This window comes from Geotrypetes seraphini, chromosome 7, assembly GCF_902459505.1.
Source record: "Geotrypetes seraphini chromosome 7, aGeoSer1.1, whole genome shotgun sequence".
Classification (NCBI taxonomy): Eukaryota; Metazoa; Chordata; class Amphibia; order Gymnophiona; family Dermophiidae; genus Geotrypetes; species Geotrypetes seraphini.
The window spans coordinates 86,420,146-86,443,940 of NC_047090.1; the positions used below are offsets into that span (position 1 = coordinate 86,420,146).

At 42.2% G+C, this 23,795-nt stretch overlaps 1 protein-coding gene across 9 annotated transcripts in view; it reads left to right on the forward strand.

The window, feature by feature from the left end:
• The window catches only part of RALGAPA1 (Ral GTPase activating protein catalytic subunit alpha 1), a 678,446-nt gene that overhangs the window by 332,985 nt on the left and 321,666 nt on the right, over positions 1-23,795 (forward strand). For all 9 annotated transcript variants that reach the window (XM_033952521.1, XM_033952520.1, XM_033952524.1 and 6 more), the window contains one exon: positions 4,470-4,604. In XM_033952521.1, the coding sequence (XP_033808412.1) occupies positions 4,470-4,604 (135 nt within the window). The remainder of the gene's footprint in view (positions 1-4,469; positions 4,605-23,795) is intronic.

Sequence of the window (23,795 nt, forward strand, 5' to 3'; positions counted from 1 at the left end):
CCATGGCTTTGGAATTTTCCAAGTGCCTAGTCCCGCCGAGGTGGATTCGGCGGTAGCTCAGGTCACTAAATGTACCTCCTTGCCCTCGAATGGAGGGGTTGTCCAGGACCGAAGATTAGATTTTTGTCTTGAAGCGCTTTTTGATTCCGCTGCGACGGAAGTGAAAGCTGCAGGGCCACTTCCTTTGTGGCCTAGGCATGTCATACTAAACTTCGCCAGGTTCCTGAGGAGGTTGTCCTTCGGGATCTCAACTTCCTGGTTTCTGGAATGAATTGTTTGGCAGATGCACTCTATGATATTTTGAAAGTTTTTTGATAAGCTGGGTGCTAATTCAGGAGAATGTTATGGATTCAACAGTGATCGAGTGATTCTTCATTCAAGGCTGTGCTATGTGAATTACCCTTCAAAAGTTTGCCCTTATTTGGCCAGGGTTTGGATGACCTGATGTCAAGTGTGCAGGACCGTAAGCTTCAGGTGCTTCCTGGCTCTAGACCTTGTCCGACCAGGGGGACGGAACGGCCAAATTTATCAAATGTAGCTTGTCTATTTACTTCTGTATTCCTTATTGTTATTGTTCAGAAATAAAGACTAATTGACAACACAATTTCTTTTTACTTATTGTTTTAATTCAGTGTCTCTAGCATGCCCTGATGGGACCTGTTTCGCCCAAAAGGGCTTTCTCAAGGGTTCATAGAGGAGCTCTTTTACAGCGTCCTTCCTCATTTGGGGCTGTTAATTAGTCTTTATTTCTGAACAATAACAATAAGGAATACAGAAGTAAATAGACAAGCTACATTTGATAAGGAGGCAAAGAGATGAGCCAAAGCCAAACATTCATATTTGTGTAGATGACTTTGCGAGTTCCTTTGCCATCCTATAATTGAGCCCAAACCAGTGAGGATTGCGGTTCCTGTGGTTGTTTCCAGTTTGGCCTCACTTTCTCATCTTCTACATCTTTTTAGTGTTAGGAAATATACACCCAGGATAGGTCAAGTGGGATAATATTTATTAAAGTAACAATATAACAGTCTTTGCCATATATTCACTGTGTGTCGTGGACACACTGAATATATGACAAACACTGTTATATTGTTATTTAATAAATATTGTCCCATTTGACCTACTCCAAGGCACGAGCCATGGCACTAGTCAATTGTGTTAGCTGACTTTCCGTAAAATCCAAGGAGGCTGGGAAGCTAGATCTGCCATCTTGTCCGCTGAATCACGGCCAGCGTCTTTAGATTTTTTAGTGGATTTCCCAGACATATCGCCTCCCGATGTACAAAAAAATCTGTCCATAGGCTAAAGAGCAACAAAAAGGTATCTCCAACTCCCAAAGGCTACTCCCTAAGGCAGTGCATAAAGTTTAAAGGGCAAAATGGTGCCCGGCCCAAAAGCAAAGAAGAAACACGTCTCCATTATATTCCCCTCTTTAACAGTATTAACTCCACCTTTGCCTGTAACCCATATTGATTTCTGCCTTGTTCTTGTACATTTCCTAAATACTCTGTAACTCTATTTAGGCATAGTGCGATCCAGAAATCCTAGATTAGATTAGAATATTGGAACCATGCAGAGAACTCATTCTTAATTTTTTGAGTCTACTTTATATCATTTTTATGGATTTCAGTCTTTCACTCAAATTTTAACAAACTTGAAACTTGATTTAGGGCAAAAACAAATTCATACCATGTCCTAGAGGACAGTACAGATAGGAACATACATTCTTATAATTAGCACTCTGGAATTTAGGAAAGATCATATGTGCCTTGGTTCCTAAATCCAAACTCACATCTACAGCTATACTAACAAGTAACAGACAAAAGACTCATGTATTATAAAAATAAAATAAGTTGTTTATTAGCAGCAAGTAACTTAATAAAAGTGTGAGAGAAATAGAGAGAGGTAGAGGCAATGAGTACCTATCAGGCAAGTTAAAGAAAAAGGAAAACCTAGTACCCTGGGCTCACAACTGTTAGACCGACTATTTATCCCCAGCACTAGAAAAATTGAAACAGTTACACCTTGGCCAGTGAGGCATGTTCCACAGAGTAGGAAAGTGCAAAGCTGGCAGGCTAGCTGCATAGTGTGTCTTTCTTTTGTGACCTGGACATGAAGCAGGTGCAGACTGCCTGGCATATTGTGAGAGTCTCACATACTTGATCATCTGCAAAATGTTTTATTCTAGTTCTGGGCCACATGAATGGATATTCGGTATTATTAGAAAAATAAAGCTTCCAGATTAAGTAGCCACTTAGGACCAGGATTGCCCAACCCTGCTCTATTGCTGTCAAAAAGTAAGGATGAAAGAGAGCATCCCTCAGGTTGCCCCTGAGAAGGAGAAAGGGCTCAGTTAATCTGTTTTTAGCTGATGACTAACTATAAAGGAGATGTACTCTTGTGGAGAAAATACTGACCACAGCAAAATCATGCCATTACTCTGGAACGGTTCTCGACCCAGTCAGTCAGGTTTTCACTCTGAGGAAAAGGATGTTACCAGTGGTGTGCCTCAAGGTCCAATTCTTGAGCCTGTACTTTTTAACATTTTGTAAGTGATATTGCTGAAGGACTGTCGGGCAAGATTTGTCTCTTTGCAAATGATACCCCTAATGGTGTGAAAAACATGAGGAAGGATCTATTGAAGCTTGAAGAATGTTCTGAAATTTGGCAGCTAACATTTATTACTAATAAATGCAAGGTCATGCATTTGAGCTGCAAAAACCCAAGGGAATGGTACAGTTTAGGGGGTGAAGAACTTTTGTGTATGAAAGAAGAGCAGGACGTGTGTGTGATAGTATGTGATGATCTTAAGATGGTCAAACAATTTAAAAGAATGCTAGGATGCATAGGGAGAGGTATGGCCAGTAGGAAGAAGGAGGTATGGATACCCCTGTATAAGACTGGTGAGACCTCATTTAGAATATTGTGTACAGTTCTGGAGATCGCACCTTCAAAAAGATATAAACAGGATGGAGTCCAGAGGAAGGCTACTAAAATGGTTAGTGGTCTTCCTCATAAGGTGTATGGGGGCAAACTATAAGATCTCATTATATATACTTTAGAGGAAGGGTAGAAAAGGGGAGATGCGATAGAGATGTTTAAATACCTATGTGGCATAAATGCGCTTGAGGCGAGTCTTTTATTTGAAAGGAAGCTCTGGAATGAGAGGCGTAGGACAAAGTTAAGAGGTGATAGGCTCAGGAGTAAATACTTTTTTGCAAAAAGGATGATATATATGTGAAATAGTCTTCTGGTAGAGGTGGTGGAGACTTAAACTGGGTCTGAATTCAAGAAAGCATTGGACAGGGATCTCTTAGGGAGAGGAGGAGATGGTGGATCATGTTTGTCTATGTTTCAAGACACTCACAGTGAATATACATGAGAGAGATTTGCATACCATGGAAGCAGTGCATGTAAATTTATTTCATGTTATATTTATTGTGGATAACTTGAAACCTAGACTAGCAAGGTGTGTCCCAAACATAGGGTTAAGAACTTCAGCTCTAAAAAGATATTCTAGTTCTACTTGATCAAATACCTTCTCTTCATCTAGAGGCAAGCAGATATTCTCGCATTCCTCCCACCTTCCCTGGTTGGCTTCTTAGCTTGATTATGAAACTGAGGAACCGCGAGCCAATGGGCAGGAAGGCACTCATGTGTTATGGGCAGGCTCGAAGCTTCTTAAGTTTAAAGTGACAGTACATTTTTAGCACTGTTCGAACCACGCTTCGTGGATGACATCACCCACATGTGAGAATATCTGCCTGCTGTCTCCGGATAACACCTGAAAGGTATAAAATATGAGATGATTCACTACAATTCATTTAACTACAAAACAGCAAAAGTTTGGAATTCACTACACATAAAGATTCATATTACTTCTATGTATGCTCTGAAAATATCTCTTCCAGAAATCTTGGTTAGGGTTTTAGCTTGACTCTAGTTTTGCATTGTATGCCTACCTTTGTGAAGCAAAAATGCTATCTGTAACCCACTGTATCAGAAGGTCTTTGTTAAGAGTTTAATCTTATTCTAACTTGAAATTTTTGTTTATTTCTGTGTAAGGATAATGCTGTGTAACCCACCTCGAGCTCTGCTTTGGAGGATTTGATGGGATATAAGATCACATATAACATTGGTCTGACCCAGTATGGCTATTCTTTTGTTCATTTAAAAAAAATACCCTGATTCTTCTTAATTGGTGGTTTATCTGGTAGTGTTCATTGATTATGTCAAGTTTCAGTATATCTCCCTGGAGCTGGCCAAAAATGTTTTTTCCCAGGAACAGCGAGGCTTAGATGAACCTTAGCTGCCAAAAAGCTGCTTTATGAATCTGTTGCTACAGGTTGGTTTGCTGTTGGGATTAAAAATGGGAATAAAAAGGAAAAATATCTTTAAATATCAAGTGGCAGCTGGTTGCTGTATGCTATAATGATGTGTTTTTAAAAGAAAAAGCTTTTGTCTTTCAGCTGGTGGTTTCTCTGCTCCTGTCTTTACTGGACTGGATCATGGCCCTGCCTTTGAAGACTCTGTTGCACCCTGTGTCTACTGCTGGAGGTGACAATGCAAAGAGTGAAAAGTCTATTCTGAATTGTACTTATAAGGTAACTTGCATATAAATAAGAGTTCTCCAAGTTAGATTGAATTCTTCTGTGTGTCTCTTGCTTAATTTGTATTGATTCAAGTTTTAGGTCTATTTTAGTTGTTAATCTTCTTTAAAAAAACAAAACAAAACTTAAATATATTTGTAGCTTGTCTCTTTTCTATCCCTCTGCCTTAATCTCTCTTTATGCCTCCTCTCATTCAACTGCATTCTTAATACATACTTCTGTCTCCAGTGTTAAATGGGTTCTTCCAAGATACAAGCTTTCTGCAAGGACAAACAATAGCAAATTCTCTCAGCATGGGTGGTGTCACCAGTAGAGCCAAGTTAGAAGAAAGCTACTTTTTGCTTTTGATTAGTCTGGAAGCTTTTGAGAAGCAGGCTGCCTATTGCTGTCACACAAGATCTTCTCAGTCTAAATGCATCACTGGAATTCCTCATCAAGGCAATGTTTTTTGTTTTAAATTTCAATTTTCATATATTTTCTTTGGGTTCTGTCACTGTTCTGTGATTCTTAGTCCCTTTGAAGCACCTTAGGTAGAATTTTCAGCTGGCTTTGCATTTTCTTTCTTTCTCTTTCTTTCTTTTTCTTCCTTCCTCCCTCCCAAGTAGAGGTCTTGATTTAAGGCCTTGGATGCCTCAGTCAGTTGTTTTTTGTTTCCTTTATTAAACTTTGCCTGTATTTTTTCAGTAATGTGTTGCATAAAAAAGTGTACCTAGTGGAACAAGACTATATCCATAACAAAGAACATAATTGGTGTTTGCAGTGCCTGATTATGAACCATCTCGATGTATTTTGACTTGTACCTTTTCAGTAGTATTTCAAGGCAAATTATATTCATATTATGCAGCTACATTACACTGCAAATTTGTCCCCCAGATGTAAGAAATGTATTCAGGATCAAAAGAGGCAATAGAAATGAATCTGTGGCATCTCTAAGCCTGGTTTGCTAGCATCAACATTGTAATAATCTGTCTCCGTGAGTTCTGAAGCTGCATCAGGTGCTGGGGATGTTTTTGTATTGAGAATGGATCAATCACCCTTGATGTTGAGCGTTGATAGAGGCTATTGGGATCTGTCATCCTCCAATTCCTGCTGAAAAGAAAGAGGTAAGATTCATCCTTGTCTTCAAGGTTAAACCAACATTGCATCTCATCTTAATTGCAGTGTGACACAGAACAACAAAACACTGAGTTGCTGGTGTCATAGAAGCACCCGCCCCCCATTATGAGATCACACATCCTTCTTAGTATTAGAGGGGATGCAATAGTTTGCTAGGATCTGAGCCCAGGCTTCCAGTATTCCCTAAGTAACTTAGGACAGCATGGCCACATGTACTGTGCCCTGACAAAGGAAGTTTGTTGAGAACAATTATTTGCTGTCTGTGACGGTGTGGCAAAGAGTCCATCTTGTCCTTGAGATCCATACACTCTCTACAGAAGAGACGTTATCATCAAGACCTCAAAGAACTGCAGGGTTTGTGACTATGGCTATGTTATCTTCAGTGCATTGGGGGATGAATCTTCACTGAGATGTCAGAGATCCTCAGTATGTCAACCAACTAGAAGCCATTCACATAAAACCTGACTTGGTGTAGTTCTGAGCACACCTGGAGTTTTGACTGTGAGCCAGAAATGTCCTCTGAAGAGGAGGTTGGATTGGCTTTAACTGTTAGATCCATCTCCAAAAAGGGAAATTGGGTCCTTCCCTCCACCCTGAGGAACAGTAAGAAGCCATTCCATTTATGTTAGGGAGGAAGAACCCGTGGTAGAAATATTGGACATCCTCAACCTTTTCAAGGAAGTTGTGACACAATCTTCAGAATCATGCATCTGAGAATTTTGGAAAAATCCCCTTCTCTGAGTAAAAACAGGCATAATATTCTCATATGTAGGTGACATCATTCACGGAACCCGGTACAGACACTACCAAATGCACTGTCACTTTAAATATTTAGGCAGCTCCTACCATGTACATGCTGCTATCTTCCTGCCTGACTCAGTTTGCGGACCATCAGTTTTCTTGTTTTCTGAGCTGAGCTGTGTATTCAGCTTTATCTTAAGCACAAAAACTTTACTGTTCTTTTGTGCCTCCTTGTTCTTATTTTCACAGTTTTCCTTATAATTCATTTTAAAAATCCTATTCTAGTATTTAACCCAAGTTTGTTTCATTTTTGACAACTTCTTGTTTTTGGTCTTTGAGCCATTCAGAGACTTTTTTTCCTCCCGGGAGCGTTGACTGTTTCCTGCATCCTTGTTAGTTGAGTTCTCTGGGTCATTGAAACCTTTGATGTAGTGCTGGCCATTTTCCCCTCTGTCAAAGAGGGTACTGATTGGCTTTAAGAAATGTTCTCTGTTATTGGACCATTTCAAGCTCTGATACACTTAATTAGTGTATCAGTATCTGGGTCCTGAACATTGGTATATTTGCTGTGACCTCTGCTCCCGCATGCAAAGGAGGTCACTGAAAACCTGAAAACTTCAAACTTCAAACAAATTTGAAACAAACAGTTCAAACACATTTTCAGTAATGTAATTTAATACAGAGTTTATTTACTTTCAAATCATCAAAAGGCTACAAAGTGGTTTACAAACAATTAAAATAAGTAGGAACTTTGAAAATCCCTCTCTGTCTCTGTGGACCGACGGTTGAAGAACTGTGTTTTAACCCATAGCGATTCCAACTTGTTGGTCGTCTCTGCTGTGTCCATTTTGTTGATTGTATGCTTTCTTTATGTATAAGGCTATTCCACCTCCTTTCTGTCCTGACCTGTCCTGGCGATAGAGTTTGTACCCCGGCAGTGCTGTTTCTTAGGCTCCTTGCATTAGTATATATGCAATTTAGATCCTGGTATTTTCTTGTCTTCATTTCCTTTCCCAGTGCTTCGGTCTTTAGTTTCTTCTCTTTTGTTACTTTCCTTCTAACCTCTTCTTCTGGGTTAGTCGACTCCTGTAATTTGTCCATTGTTTCTTCCCAGCCTTTTTTCCCCTCGGTATCTTCACGGGATACCTTCTTCTGAATCGTCGACGCTTGGTTGACTGTCAGCTTTCCCCTTCTTCTTAGTTTAAAGCCTGTTCTATTCCTCTCCTGACGCTGTTTGCTAGAAGTCTTTTGTCCGCCGTGCTCAGATGCAGTTCATCTCTCCTGTAGAGCTTGGTCTTGCCCCAGAATGTTGTCCAGTTCCTCACGAAGTGCAACCCTTCTTCCTCACACCATCTCCTCATCCATGCATTTATTGATTGTAGTTCCTCCTGCCTTTTCACATCTGCCCTCGGCACTGGTAGGATCTCTGAGAACGCTATCTTCTGGGTCCTCATCTTCAGCTTCCTTCCCAAAATCCTTCCCAGAATCAGCGTGCTTCTTCTGTAGTCTCTCCTGCTGACATCGTTCGTCCCGATGTGGATCATTACTGTGGTCTCTTCCGTCTCCGCTCCTTCCAGGATCTTTCTAATTTTGTCCACGATGTCCTTGGTTCTCGATCCTGGGAGGCAGGTCACCAGTCGATCCTCTCTCCCTCCTGCTATGTGGCTGTCCACATGTCTCAGGATCGAGCCTCCCACTAGGATCGCTGACTTTCCCTTCTTTAGGTTTTGCTTCGGTCTCAGGTCATTGTCCTCGGTGTGCTTCGCTTCTGTTCCTGGGCATCGACTAGCCATTTTCTCCCCCTCATGCGATGTTCCTCTGTGGGTGTCTTCTATGAGGTCATCTGCTTCTTGTTCTCCATTCCATGTTGGTGTTGGTGTAACTTCATCGTTCATCTGAAGTTCGTTTTCTTCCACTCTCCTTCTGTAGGCTTCCTCAGTGAATTTCTCGAGTTCCCTGACTTCCTCCTCAATGTGTCTCTCATTCATGAAGTCTATAGCTGTCCTGATTGGGTCCTATGTAGTGTGAAGTCCTTCTAGCTCCTGTATCTTGTCCTCTAGTCGCTTTACTTCCTTCTTCAAGCTTTCCAGCTCCTGGCACCGACCGCATACATAATGACTGTCTCCCCCGAGGGAAGGTAGTATACATATGACAGTCTGTGCAGAACACTGGAAAGCTCATCTTCTGGTTTCCCTCTGCTTCCATTGTCTTTTTCTCTCTCTCTCTCCCTCTCTCTCTCTCTCTCTGGCCTGCTGCTGGTATCCTCTCTCGCTGCCTGCTGCTGGTGTCCTCTCTCTCTCTCTCTCTCTCTCTGCCTGCTGCTGGTGTCCCCTCTCTCTCTCTCTCTCTGCCTGCTGCTGGTGTCCTCTCTCTCTCTCTCTCTGCCTGCTGCTGGTGTCCTCTCTCTCTCTCTCTCTCTGTCTGCTGCTGGTGTCCTCTCTCTCTCTCTCTCTCTGCCTGTTGCTGGTGTCCTCTCTCTCTCTCTCTCTCTCTGCCTGCTGCTGGTGTCCTCTCTCTATCCTTTTCTGCCTGCTTGCTGTCCTTCCCTGGTGTCCTTGGGTGTAGTGACTTGGACCTCTTGAGGCCTTTCGCAAAGGCGCTCTCGCTAAGGCGAGCGCCTTTGCCACTCGCGCGCTGTTGGCGCCTCCCCTTTTAAAGGGGAGCTTCGAGTCTGCTTCGGGTGATGTCAGGGAGTGGGCGGAGCTACCTCTCGCCTCAGCCCCTCACCCTCTGCCTTCTCTCAGCTCCCTCGTGGTGCCTTCGGTGGATTTTCTCCTCTCTCCCTCCTCTGCCCGACTTCACCTGCCTGCCCCAAACTCGGGCAAGCTGGCAAGCTGTGCCTCTATAACCTATCACAGTGTCATGGGACCTCAGCATTGCATTAAACCAGCTGATGAAATGTCCTTTTGAGCCACCTGTGAACTGAAGTACCTAACCTGAAAGGTCTGTTTTTGGTGGCGATAATTTCAGCACTCAGAGGTAAGTGATTTCCAGACTTAAATAGCAGATCCGCCTTATCCTAAGTTTTACAAAGTGGTTCTCCTTTCAGGTCATGATTATTTCCATCTCATTCAGTCAATCACCCTACCACTATTTTCTCTACAGATCTCATGCCCACAAAGCATGTTGCACACATTGAATTCCAAGAGCCTTAGCCTTTCACTTGGAGCAAACTAAAGCCTTCAAAGTCTGCCCAGCATTTCATTTCTTGCGAACCTAATAAACTGGGGGCTAGTGTTACCAGATGCAGTCTATCTGATTAGCTAGCAAATGACATTTCAACCCTTCCGCCCAGGCAGACTTGACTTTTGAGGGTCATGTCACAGCTCATAATATCATAGCTTTAGCTACATCAGTAGCCCACTTGAAATCAACATCCATGCAGGAAAGCTGTAACATGGACTAATATCCATGCATTTCACATCACACTGCTTTAATAAAAAGGGCAATCTCACTGTGACAATAGTTTTGGTCTGCTGTCCTCCTGAATCATTTATTAGAATCCAGCTGTATCCTTTCTAATTCCCATTTCTCTTCATTTCCAGGCTGTTTTTCTAAAACAAAAACACCCCCCCCACACACACACACCAAAAAAAGACCAATAGAATTGCCACAAAAAAAAAATACATTGATGTTTGCCTTTGGCAGTGTTTTGCATGTTCCTGTTCATTTACCCCATTTTCTGTTGAAGGCAGCCTGTAGCTAAGCTGTGAGACTTGGCGTCTTTCTTGTCCTTGGAGAAAAGTCAAGTTAGTTAACTGTAGCAGGTGTTCTCCATGGAAAGCAAAATGAGTCTTCACATACCCATTGCCTCCCTATGGAATTGGTTCTAATCTAAGCTTCAGTATTAAGACTAAGAGGGTCCTGGGTTATAATGGTAGATGGGAAGTGGTGCATGCATGGTAAGTCTGCTCAAGAGCTTCTAGAGTATGTAAGCTAAATTAATTTATTGTGCTCAACTCCATCAGTGACATACTGTATATACTCAAATATAAATCGGGATGGCCCAAAAATGGGGGTCCCGGTTTATATTCGGGTCAATGCCCCCTTCCCCAATTTCTTTTTTAAGGCCGCCGCTGCCGCGATCCCTCCCTGCCCTCGCCTCATATGGTACCTCATCTTGGCGATCCGCGATGGAGGTGCAGTGGGCAGGAGCAAACTTTCCAAGTTCCTACCCTGCTGCAAACTGGCTGCCGCGAGTTCTTTGGCCGTTGAGCGACACAAGCAGAAGCGCGATTTGGCGCTGCTGCTCGGTACTAAAAGGCATCCTTACTGGCTCCAGTGAATTCTTCACCGCGGATCGCCAAGATGAGGTACAGTATGAGGCTAGGGCAGGGAGGGAGGCAGTGGCAGAACCTGGGAGGGAGGGAGGGGCAGAGTCTTACGGGGAAAGGAAGGAAGGGTGCTGGGTGCAGAGCTGACAGGGGAGGGGAGGAGGGAAGGATGCTGGGTGCAGGGCCTGACAGGGGAGGGGAGGATGGAAGGGTGCTGGGTGCAGAGCCTGACAGGGGAGGGGAGGATGGAAGGATGCTGGGCGCAGAGCCTGATGGGAGGGGAGGATGGAAGGTTGCTGGGCACAGAGCCTGTGAAGGGGGAGGGGAGGATGGAAGGGTGCTGGGTGCAGAGCCTGACATGGGAGGGGAGGAGGAAGGGTGCTGGGCGCAGAGCCTGATGGGGCAGGCCACTTGAATATTAAGCCGCCCGACTTTATTAGAGTCAACCATTTTTCATCCTTTGGGGGGGAAAGGGGTCTCGACTTATATTCAGATCGACTTATATTTGAGTATATACGGTAATCCATGTTGTGAGCACTTGTATTCTGCAGTCCATAGAGATCTACTGCTACAGGTAAGTAACTAAGCTGTTTTTTCTCTATTACTCCCTACTTACCCCTTGATATTGTGAAGTCACTCACATTATCTACTTAAAAGTATCTTTTCAAAATTACTTTAACATAATTTGGTTACTGGTTTGTTACTGTCTTCTTAGTTTGTTTAGGGATCTATTCCTGATTAATCTAAGTGTTCTTTAAGTAGTAATCAATCAGATGGGTGTAAAATACCTTGGCTGAAAGCACTTAAAAGAATGGGTGGCCAAATCTTCTCTGTGGCAACAACTGATTTACTGTTGTCACCGGCGGGCTCAGGGCAATGGGTCCTGGACCGCTGGGACAAGGAAATACTCTTGTGTGCCGCAGTGGGGCAACACAAGGAAAAAGAAAGTCAGGTTAGTGGAAGAAACACAAACAAACTAGGAAGGTGAAAATCAAAACCCGGACTGGATTTATTCTTCAGAACAAAATAAAACCGTTGCTTCACTCTTATGTCTTAAACCAGTCCTCAAATAGGCCAAACATAAACTCTGTCAGGATTCAGCAGCAAATAATAACCGTCCCAAAACATAAGGTTTGGCATAGCCTAAAAAATCCTATTGCTGTACAAAAACTTCAAAAGGTTTAAACCCAAAAACAAGAAACCTTATCTTCCAAGCCAAAAATGGATTCTTTATATAATCAAGAGTTCCAGTCAGTAAGGTTTCACTCAAACCTAAAATAGTCCAAAATATAAGTCTTTACTTTCCTCAGGAAGACTTGTGCTTGTATCAGAGCACCAGCACTGATTCCTCCAGCAGCAGTAGTGCTGGGCAAGGTGGCGTGCTCCACGTGGTGATAATTTGCCAAAATTTGGCCCTCGATTCCCACCGCATGAACGTGGGGCAAACCCAGTCCCCCTTCAAAAAGTAAGCAAAGGGAAAAAACTAAATCACAACAGGATCAGTTTCAGCACAGCCCTTGTCAAGGAATCCTATCCTGCTTTAAACTTAGCAAGATTCACAAGGCACAACTGCAAAAAATAGTCCCAATAGCAAAACCTGGATATTTGTTATCCAATTAGGAGTTTCAACACTTGCCTTGGCCAGCATATTTCAATGGGTTGGACGCCATTAGGTACCATCAGCAATCGGCTACTGACCTCCAATTCCATGGCTTGGGATTCTTCAAAAGGGTCAGAAGGTAGCTCTGCTTCCAGCCTCTGTAATCTCCATACATTCAGGCAAAGAACAGCCTTGCAGAGCTCCCAGCCCTGAGTTTTGCAGCTGCCCCTGTTCCCTCCAACTCTCCTTCTGCCTCTCTAGAAGCTCTCTAGTTTAGGAGCTGGCAACCACGCCCCAAACCCTCAGGTGTAGAGGATATCCGGTTCCTTCCTCTGGGATTGCGTGGGGACAGGGAAAACTGCAGCTTAGCCTCAAGACTCCCTCTACTGGATACATAAGGAACATCAGGTGAAATGCTAAACTGGGGTTTAACTTGGGCTGGTTGAGAACTGTCTGCTTTTGAGATAGTTCTAACCCTAGGGCCAGACCTAGCAGGCACAGTCTGCCTATCACACTGTATATACTGAAAATATAAAGCAAGGTAACCTTCCCCCCCCCCAAAAAAAAAAAGGAGGAAAAAAGGTTGACACAAATATACCCGTGCTAGCTAATTGGCTGCCGCGAGTTCCCTTAAAGAGCATGGGCAGAGTTGCCAGCGGCAGCCAATTAGCTAGCGGCTCTGCATGGGCAGGAGCAAAGGAAGATTGCTCCTGCCGTGATTCACCACTGGACCACCAGGGAAACTAAAGGTACTCAAGGGAGGCGGGAAGGAGATGATAATAATTAGAATCAATTGGGACAGGAAGCGGGAGGGATGCCTTCTGGGCTGGCCACCGCTGGATCACCAGGGCTCACGGCAGGCCCAGCAGAGGCCTGCAAGGCATTGGGAGGGAGGGGAAAAGGATACAGAAACATGCAGGGAGGGAGGGAGCTGGGCAAAGCAAGGCACTGTAACTTGAATATTAAACCCCCTTTTTTTGGGGGAAAAGGTTGCCTTGGTTTATAGTCAGGTCGGTTTATGTTTGAGTATATATGGTAAACCAAGATTAGAAATTTGGGTTTGTGAGTGTCGTTTGTCAGGGATCATGCCATAAGTAATCACTAATTTTTCAGTTGGGGCTGTTTCGAGTCCAAAAAAAAGCTGAAGGATGACCAACAAATATTTTCCAACCAGTTTCTGGACGTCTATCCCCACCAGAACACCTGGCTTCAATCACACATGCAAAAAACAGTAAAAAAAAAAAAACCTTTTCAAATACAAACCCACAAACTAAAAGTATTATTGTACACAAAACACTAATATGCCAGACTCTGCACACAGTACACCACAAGAGAAATATCAAGAAATGTATTCTTGCTGAACAGTCCAAAATATAAAAATAACAGATGTACATTTTCAAAATTGACATATTTCAATCACTAAATTTAAAAATAAAAATGTTTCCTACCTTTTATCTGGCAATTTTTATTTTTCTGATCATCTTGTTCCATCTGTGCTCTTAACTCTGGTTTCCAAGGTCTCCTTATGCATTTCCTGTTTCTTTCCTTCACTTTTTGCACTACATCCTTCTTTGAAACTGATTTTTCATATTCTGTTTTCTTCCATTTTTTTCTGCCTCTTCTCAAATTTATCTTTCCAACTCTTTCCCTTCCCTCTTTTCATGTGCATCCTCTCTTCCCTCCTCTTCCACTTCCTTCCATCCATCCATTCACGTACACCATCTTTTCCTTCTCTTCCCCTTCCCTCCAGCCATGTGCCACCATCTCCTTCCTCCCCCCTTCATCCATGTGCCTCCATTCCTCTTCCCTCTGCCCCTCCCATTCAGCATCTCTCCCGTCTTCCTTCCTCTCCCACCTAATTCCCCCTATTGTTGCATATATGTCACATTGAATGGTTTCTGAACTTTAAACAAAATGTAAAGCTCGATAAATATAACACAGTTTTAAATCACTGTTTCATTTATTTTGGGAACAAAGTTGTCCAACACCCATATCAGCCATATGAAAAAGTAACTGCACTCAATTACTCAATCATCTGACCAAATTTAATTGATAATTAGATTCAACTGATTGAATCTTGGTGTTTTTAAGAAGTTATTAGAGAGACATTTGTTCTGTAATATGAAATATGGAAATTGAGGTTTTGTACATGTATAAGGGCTGGTCACTAATTTGTTTGTGTTTTAACTGTGTATTATTTGTATTGTGTATGTTTAAATTATGAGCCGCTCTGTAAAAAGTTGGTTATAAATAAAATAAAATAAACAAATATTGGTAGACTTGATTTCAGCCACCCTTGAATCTAAACCTCGTTATCCAAAGTAGTCACTGTAATGTTTCTACAAGAACGCTATGCCACAATCAATGGAAATTCCAGAATAGTTGAGAAAATAGTTGTGGAAATATATCAGTCTGAAAAGGATTACAAAGCTATTTCTAAAGCTCTGGGACTCCATCAAACCACAATGAGAGCTATGATTTCCAAATGAAGAAGACTTGGACTAGTGGTGAATCTTCCCGTGAGTGGCTGGTCCGCTAAAATTACTCCAAGGGTGTAGCAACAATTCATCCGGGTGGTCACAAAACATCCCAAATCATCCTCCAACCAGGTCACTCTAGCCTCAGCTAAGGTCACTTTTTATAACTCCACGATAAGAAAGAGATTGGACAAAAAAGGATTCATGGGAGACCAGCAAGGTGGAAACTACTGCTATCCAGGAGTAACCAATTCTCCTCTCATATTTCCAAAAACACACCTAGATGATCTTCGTTTTAGAGTGCAACACTATCAATAAAAAATATGAGGGGTAAATCAAAAAAGTAAAGGCAAAATACATTTAATGACTTTAATAGAAGTAATTGTGAGCAATTAATATATCACTTTTCCTCATAGTCCCCATGCAAGAAGACACATTTTTTGTATCATTCAACTAACTTCTGCATACCTGCAGAGAAGTTTTTCAGTTGCTCCTGAAGCCAGGTGAGCACTGCTTCCTTTACTTCATCATGCTTTGTCTTTTGCTTTCCAGGTCACAGTAATGCACCCATGTCTTGTCACCATTGACAGTTCTCTCCAGAATACTTGGATCTTTTTCATACCATCTCAGGAACTAGGTTGCAACTTCCACACACTGTTGCTTGTACAGATCAGTAAGTTATTTGGAACCCATCGTGTGCAGACTTTCCTGTATCCCAAGTCATCATACATTATGGCAAATGTAGATCCATGGGAGATATTCAAATTTGCAGCCAATGAGACACCGTTGTCAGTCGGTCTTCTCTAATTAAGGCATCCGCCCTGTCATTGTGCTCTTGTGTGCACGATGTTAATGGGTGACCAGAACAACCTTCATCAGTTACACCTGTTCTTCTCGCTTTAATCCTTTTTACCCACTCATAAACCTTTTGTTGATTCATGGTGCTATATTCCTACTGAGTCAGTATTCAACGGTGAATTTCCACAGGTTTCACTCCTCTGCCCAAAGGAAGTGCACTATTGCATATTCATCAATGGTGTAATCTTGCCATGGAGCATCCATGTTTTTGACCTTGTGGCTGCCACACGACTAAAGGCCGAGTGCTGCACTGTGCATGGACGAACTATACAACAGGCAACATATGTTGCATTTTGCTAGCTTTGTTCCAGTTATCATGTAATTAACAATTGCCTTCAATTTTGATTCGCCCTCATACATAGGGAGTTGGTATACATCTCCATTGTAGTGCAGAAATTGATTGCATTTTGACCCCTTTGTTTTGTTCTCTTTTTTGCATTTTCATAAGCATATCAGTAAATAACCGTTAATAAAACAACTTATATAATAGAGAAATAAGGCAAATCATCCCAGAAAAAGAGGTAAAGCTTAGTTCTAAGAGGTGATAATCTAAACATTTTGCCACTAATCACATCTGACTGCAATATAGAAGTCTAAGCCCATAATAGTTGAGCTAAGATTTTACAATTTAAAAAAAAAATTTAAAAGCCTCTCAAAAGGGATAATTATTGTAATCAAAGGGACCACAAAAGCCCACTCCACTATGGGTCATTTTATATTAATTCAATCAAAATTTGCAAGCCTATAGTATTTCAACCTATAGTATTTCAAATTACATAAAATGAAAAACTGCACATTTTCAGATTTCAAACTTCAATGATTTTCAAAATATTGGCTTTTTATTCAATGGGGTTTGACAATTCGCAGTCAACTGAAGTTTGGGCAACTTTTTAGGTCTTAATAACTCTGCCGTTAAGGGAAAAATTAAAGAAATGGCACTAAGTGCATTAGTATGTGCTAACCACTAAAGATGCCCATTATTTTCCTGTGAACCAAGTCAAAGGGGTGAAAACAAACCTTAGTCACCCCTAAGTGCCCTGGAATACTCATGGATTTTACCCCCGATCCTCAGCGGCACCACTTGGGAGCTCAAAAACAATCTCATTGCTCCAAGCTTACGTGTCAAATCGTCACTGGATCGTTTATATTAGAATATTTATTAAAGTTAAGCCAGTGCCACTATAGAATTCATTATTTTCCTGTGGGCATCTTTTTACGATTAACACGGTCTAACACGTTTAACCTCCTTTCTTGAATTCTCCCCTAAGTTTATTTATGTTTATTTAAGATTTGATATACTGCTCCTGCATTTTATTGACCTAAGCGGTTTACAATGTAACAATTGATTAATGAAAGGAACTCCATTGAAGATAGGAAAGATAGAGATAAGGTATGTACATTCCAACAAGTATTCAGTGACGATGAAACAAAGATTATCTTAAAAATAAAATCATTATTAAATTATAAATTGAAAAGATTAAACATTCATTAAAATAAAATAAATAAATTCCAGTCAGACATTAGGTCCTGATATTAGGAGTCCACAGATGTGACAGACCAAGGAGAAAAAGAGGATCCAGCAGTCATCCATCCCCGACAGGGCTGTCCCACCGGTTGCATGCCGCCTCAGCCAACCATTGCCACTTTACACCTCCGTAGGCCAGAAGCAATCCACTCGCTTGAATAGCTGGAAGCAGGAAAAGTCAGCAGCTGCCAACGAGATTGGCCCACTGCTGAAACAAGACACAGGCAAAGCTGCTTCTCCCGAGAGCAGAGCGAAGTCCACGGGAAGTGAGGGAAGTCTCATCATCAGCTGGGTAACCGCCACCATCAACCACGGTGCATGAGCTGCAGACGCTGGCCAACCCTCGCCAATATGTCGGATGCCCCCACAGGCCATTTCATCCAATGCGAGGCATCGCTTCCCTCTCGGCGGCGTCAATTTCCCCACCGCAGATCTCCTCAGCCATGGTGCAACTGTCGGCACGGTGCAGTCCTGCTGGCAGTGTAAAGGGGCCAAAACCAGACCCCCCTCTACCCTCGACGAAGAAGAAGGCACGAGGGCCCAGAGCAACATCCCTAAAACCGCCACCATGGAACCAGTCGAGCAGCAGGTAGGAGAACCCTCGACCGTTGGACCGGAGCCAACAGTCAAACCAGAGTCAGTGAAGTGATTTAAAAACAAACAAAAAAAAGGAATGGAGGTCCCAAACCAAATAAACAAAGTCCAAAATTGAAACCAATAAAACAGAAGATCAAAATAAACCTAAATAAAATATAAACATGGCAAAAGAAAGCAAAAATAAAAAAATAGAGTGAGGGAGACAGCACAGCTGATTACCTAACCGGCCGCCATCTTGTTGGATAACAGTATAAGTGTCCTACAGCTGTGAATTTTTTAGCACTTGTTCAGAATTTTGTTTAGAATCAGAAACTGTAACTGTAACTGAGCTAGGACACATGATTTCTGAGGTATTAATTGTTAAAACAGGGATTCTATTTTATCTCGTATCAAAATGCCACTTTCAGCAAATCATTGTGCCTCATCTGGGGCAGCCTCCTTGGAGCGGCTGGGGCACGGGCAGTGTGTCTGGGAGGGAATGCATGGATGGGAGAACATCGCAGGGGAGGAGACATAGGCATCCTGGGACTGTCTGCCAAGTCTCTTCCCTGAAGAAGCCCTTTCTTGGAAACGTCAATCACTTCTCCTCAACTTACATTGCTCCACTTCATCACTGACGGCTGAAACCGAGGATTGAAGACAAAGTTTTATTTTATTTTTCTATCCAGTTTATGATTTATCTTTAATCTTATCTATTGTTTTGCCTTTGTCTTTGTTTGTTCTATTTCTAATCATTTAAATTCATCCAGAATTCTACTGTTCAAAACGGCTCCCCCTTCTGCTTCTATTCCTTTCTCTCCTCTCTTCCTACCTTCCAAAGTATTTAGATCAATGCTGTCTTGTTAAAATGTTTATTTTATTTTAATTTTCCTCTAACTCTACTTTTCACTTCTCTATTAACCCTCCAGGTACTTTAGTTAGATTGTGAGCCTTCGGGACAGTAAGGGAATTTTTCAAGTACCTTTCTTATTCTAATCTTAATGTATATTTTCTGTAAAACCGCTTAGAACCTAACGGATGTAGCGGTAATATAAGAAAATAAATTACATTACATTACATTACATATTAAAAGAAAAGCTTTCATATTATATCTGTTAGAGAGATGGTTGAAATGAGCAATATGTTAATTTTGTGCAGCTGAAAGCTATAATTTTCATGATATGCCTCACTGAAAATTGACATGCTCTGTGAGTCCACTTCAGATGCAATTTTCATCATGTGTTCAGGTAGTACAAAAATGAGTTTTATGTCATTAGAAAATGCAAGAAAAATCCTTTAATTTGATTCCAATTTCATTTTGCTTCTCCAAAGCTATCCATAACAAAGATAGTGGAAAAACTTCCAAATTTTCAACAATTGGCATCATTAAAATCTTTTCAGAAAGGTTTATTTTAAGACAACATGCATCAGTTAAGAGACCAATAAGAGTTAGTGTTCAGCTTTTTTTCTTTATCTCCCTTGTTCAGATGTTACTGACAACTGGTTGCAGTCAGAACATCAACAATCATAAGCATGTGGATAACGGGTACCCAGCATTTGTATTTGCAACTTGACCAGCAAAATGACCATGGAGGATCCTTTGGTTGCATAACGTTAACCAATAATCGTTCAACTTAGACAAAAAGTAGTCTGGGAGAGACCTTTGCAACAGAAAGTTTTTCTGATTTAAAAGAGCTAAATTATGCCTACATATCATAAAATTGCATCTAAACATTGTATAAAAACAAACTTAGCTCACTTTATTTAAACAAGCAAAAGTAGAATTTTTACAGTCAAACATGATGCACATATAGTTCTACAAGATGACGTTTGGCTCATAAGATTAAGATATAAAGCCTGAGAGAAGCAAACTGAAATGGACATCAAATGAAAGGATTTTGTTCACTTTTGTACTACCTGTCCCACTTGATAAAAATTGCCTCCAAAGTAGACTCGCAGTATATTCCAGTGCAATAAGTGTCAATAATAAACACATTCACTTGGATTGTGTAAAAGGTTTAAAGAGCTACAACATGAGTCAAGGAAGGCCCCACTGGGACAAAAAGCCTCCGATAAAGCCCACTGCCACAGCTGTGGCTAAGGTGTTCAGGCAGAGAACCTCATCAGCATAAAAACCTCCCGTGGAGCCTAATATGGCTCTATGTAGTTCAAATAGATAGCAGGGTTAAATAGCCAAGTGGTCACAATTTCAAATATAAAATGACTCAAAACTTATCTCTTATCTGTGTGATAAGAACATAAGAGATGCCGCTGTTGGGTCAGACCAGTGGTCCATTGCGCCCAGCAGTTCGCACATAATTTGAGGTTGAGATGTGGTAGACTCAAGAGTAATGTTAGGAAATTCTTCTTAAAATGGAACAGGGGAAACAAAACCACAAACTCAAAAGCACAGAACCAGAGTGGAATTGTCCCAATCAGAATGGTGTACACCCAAAAAAATTCTTCAATTCATCTGATAAATGCAAATGCTTTAATTCATCCAAAGTCTCATAAATTCATCCAATGACTCAATGGTGTTGAGGAAAACGGTGACAGAGTTAAAAAAAAGCATGGGATGAACTCAGAGGATCTCGAATTAGAAAATAATGCTATATATTGAAGAACTAAGGCCAGTACTGGACAGACTTGCAGGGCCAGTGACTGTATATGGCCATTTGGTTGAGGATAGGCTTTGATGGTTGGGATGGTTTAGATGGGCTGGAATGAGCTTTGATGGAGTATTCAGTAGTTGGAACCTAAGCACAGTGCTGGGTAGAGCTTTGGGTTCTGGCCTAGAAATAGCTAAGAAGGAAAGTTTAAATTAAATCAGTAGTTTAAAGAAAGGGTAAGGTTGGGCAGGCTGGATGGACCATTCAGGTCTTTATCTGCCATAAGAACATAAGAATTGCCGCTGCTGGATCAGACCAGTGGTCCATCGTGCCCAGCAGTCCGCTCACGTGGCAGCCCTTTTGATCAAAGACCAGAGCCCTAACTGAGAATAGCCTTACCAGCGTACGTCCTTGTTCAGTAGGAACTTGTCTAACTTTGTCTTCAATCCCTGGAGGGTGTTTTCCCCTATGATAGCTTCCGGAAGAGCGTTCCAGTTTTCCACCACTCTCTGGGTGAAGAAGAACTTCCTTACGTTTGTACGGAATCTATCCCCTTTCAACTTTAAAGAGTGCCCTCTCGTTCTCCCTATCTTGGAGAGGGTGAACAACCTTTCCTTATCTACTAAGTGTATCCCCTTCAGTATCTTGAATGTTTCGATCATGTCCCCTCTCAATCTCCTCTGTTTGAGGGAGAAGAGGCCCAGTTTCTCTATTCTGTCACAGTACGGCAGCTCCTCCAACCCCTTAACCATCTTAGTCGTTCTTCTCTGGACCCTTTTGAACATTACTGTGTTCTTCTTCATGTACGGCAACCAGTTCTGGACACAGTACTCCAGATGAGGGCGCACCATGGCCTGGTACAGCGGCATGATAACTGTCTCCGACCTGTTCGTGATCCCCTTCTTAATCATTCCTAGCATTCTGTTCGCCCTTTTTGCCACCGCCGCACATTGTGTGGATGGCTTCATCGACTTGTTAATCAGAACTCCCAAGTCCCTTTCCTGGGAGGTCTCTCCAAGTACCACCCCGGACATCCTGTACTCTTGCCTGAGATTTTTGTTACCGACATGCATTACTTTATATTTATCCATGTTGAATCTCATCTGCCATGTTAATGCCCATTCCTTGAGCCTGGTTATGTCACGTTGTAGATCTTCGCAATCCCCCTGCGTCTTCACTACTCTGAATAAATTCATGTCGTCCGCAAATTTAATTACCTCGCTCATCGTACCTATGTCCAGATCGTTTATAAAGATGTTGAAGAGTATGGGTCCAAGCACCGAGCCCTGCGGCACCCCACTGGTGATGCCCATTCACCCCACTCTCTGTTTCCTATGCTCCAGCCAGTTTTTAATCCACGTGAGTATTTCTCCCTCGATTCCGTGGCTCGCAATTTTCCAAAGTAGTCGTTCATGCAGAACCTTGTCGAAAGCCTTCTCAAAGTCCAGATATACAATGTCAACCGGGTCACCCTTATCTATCTGCCTGTTTACTCCCTCGAAGAAGTGCAGCAAGTTCGTCAAACAAGATCTGCCTTTGCTGAAACCGTGCTGGCTGGTCCTCATCAGACCGTGTCCGTCAAAGTGATCAATGATGCGGTCCTTTATCAGTGCCTCTACCATCTTTCCCGGTACCGAGGTCAGATTCACCGGTCTGTAGTTTCCTGGATCTCCCCTCGAACCTTTTTTGAAGATTGGCATAACATTCGCCACCTTCCAGTCCTCCGGAATCTTTCCCGTTTTGATCAACAGATTGGCTAGACCATTGCAGTTGAAGTAGTTTAGCTATGGTCCCTTTCAGTTCCTTGATGACCCTCGGATGGATGCCATCTGGTCCTGGGGATTTATCACTCTTAAGCCTATCAATTTGCCTGTATACCTCTTCTAGGCTGACCGTCAAACCTGTCAGTTTCCCGTTTTCGCTTCCAGCATATAACCTGATGGGTTCTGGTATGCTGTGTATATCCTCTTTGGTAAATACAGATGCAAAAAATGTGTTCAGTGTATTGGCGATTTCTTTGTCCTCCTTTAGTGCAACCTTTATTCCTTGGTCATCCAATGGTCCCACCGCTTCCTTCGCGGGTCGTTTTCCTTTAATAGATCGAAAGAAACGGCTTGAAGTTTTTGCCTCCTTGGCTATTTTTCCTCGTAGTCACTTTTTGCCACTTTTACCGCCTTATGGCACCTGCGTTGGTGTTGTTTGTGCTTATTCCAGTTTTCATCTGTTTCGATCTTTTCCATTCCTTAAACGAGGTTTTTTTGTCTTTGATTGCTTCCTTAACCTCTACAGTGAGCCACGCCGGTTCCTTAATCTTTTCTTCTTTGATCCCTTGTTGATACGTGGTATATATAGATTTTGCGCCTCGGTGACCGTATCCTTAAAATTGTAAAGTTTGGTCGGAACACCAGTGGTGGCCAGCGTTTCACATAATGCTGCCTCAGGGTGTGACTTCAATCGTGAGCTTTCAAAAATGGGACACGCTGAACCGTATCTCCTTACACATAAGATGGCAATAGGAGTGTCATTCTGGAAAGGTAAAACCAAAAGTAAGACCATTCCTTCCTTCCTTCCTTTGGCACTACGCTTGGGCCTATGGATAACCATGTGATTCCTGTTGGTATATCTGCCCTGGACAAGTTATTTTCCAGTCTCATCTCATGAGCATATCTAAGTTCAGAGGATAGGTCTACCCCACTTCTACCATTCCTCTTTTGAGTCCTGTGGGAGTAAATGATATCCAAGGTAGTTCTCCTCCTTCCCAGGGAATAACACAGACTATTTTTATCTCTCAGACATCTTCAGCGAATTTGTAGATGAAATCTTTAACGCCGGTAACTCTGTCTTTAGGAGTTGATGGGGATTGCACACCTTCTCCATCAGAAGTTACCTTAATTGATGTGCAGAAGATTGTCTGAGACCTGAAAGACTTTCTGAAGAGTCTAGTATGTCAACTTTGTGATTTTCTACCAAGTGACCTCCTGTTTGGAGGAGACTGATAAGACAGACAGGCTAGAGAAACTGGGGCTCTTCTCCCTGGAAAAGCAGAGACTCAGAGGAGACATGATAGAGACATATAAGATCATGAAGGGCATTGAGAATGTGGAGAGGGACAGATTTTTCAGCCTACGGGGAACTACAAGAACAAGGGGGCTCTCAGAGAAACTAAAAGGGGACAGGTATAGAACCAATGTCAGGAAGTACTTCTTCACTCAGAGGGTAGTGGATACCTGGAATGCGCTTCCGGAGGGTGTGATAAGACAGAGTACTTTACAGGGTTTCAAAGAGAAATTGGATAAATTCTTGAAAGAAGAAGTTATTGATGGATATGGATAAGGAAGATATAGGATGAAGAAGGGTACAGTTAGAAGGATATAGATAAGGTAGGATAAAAAAAAAAAGGATTGAAGGG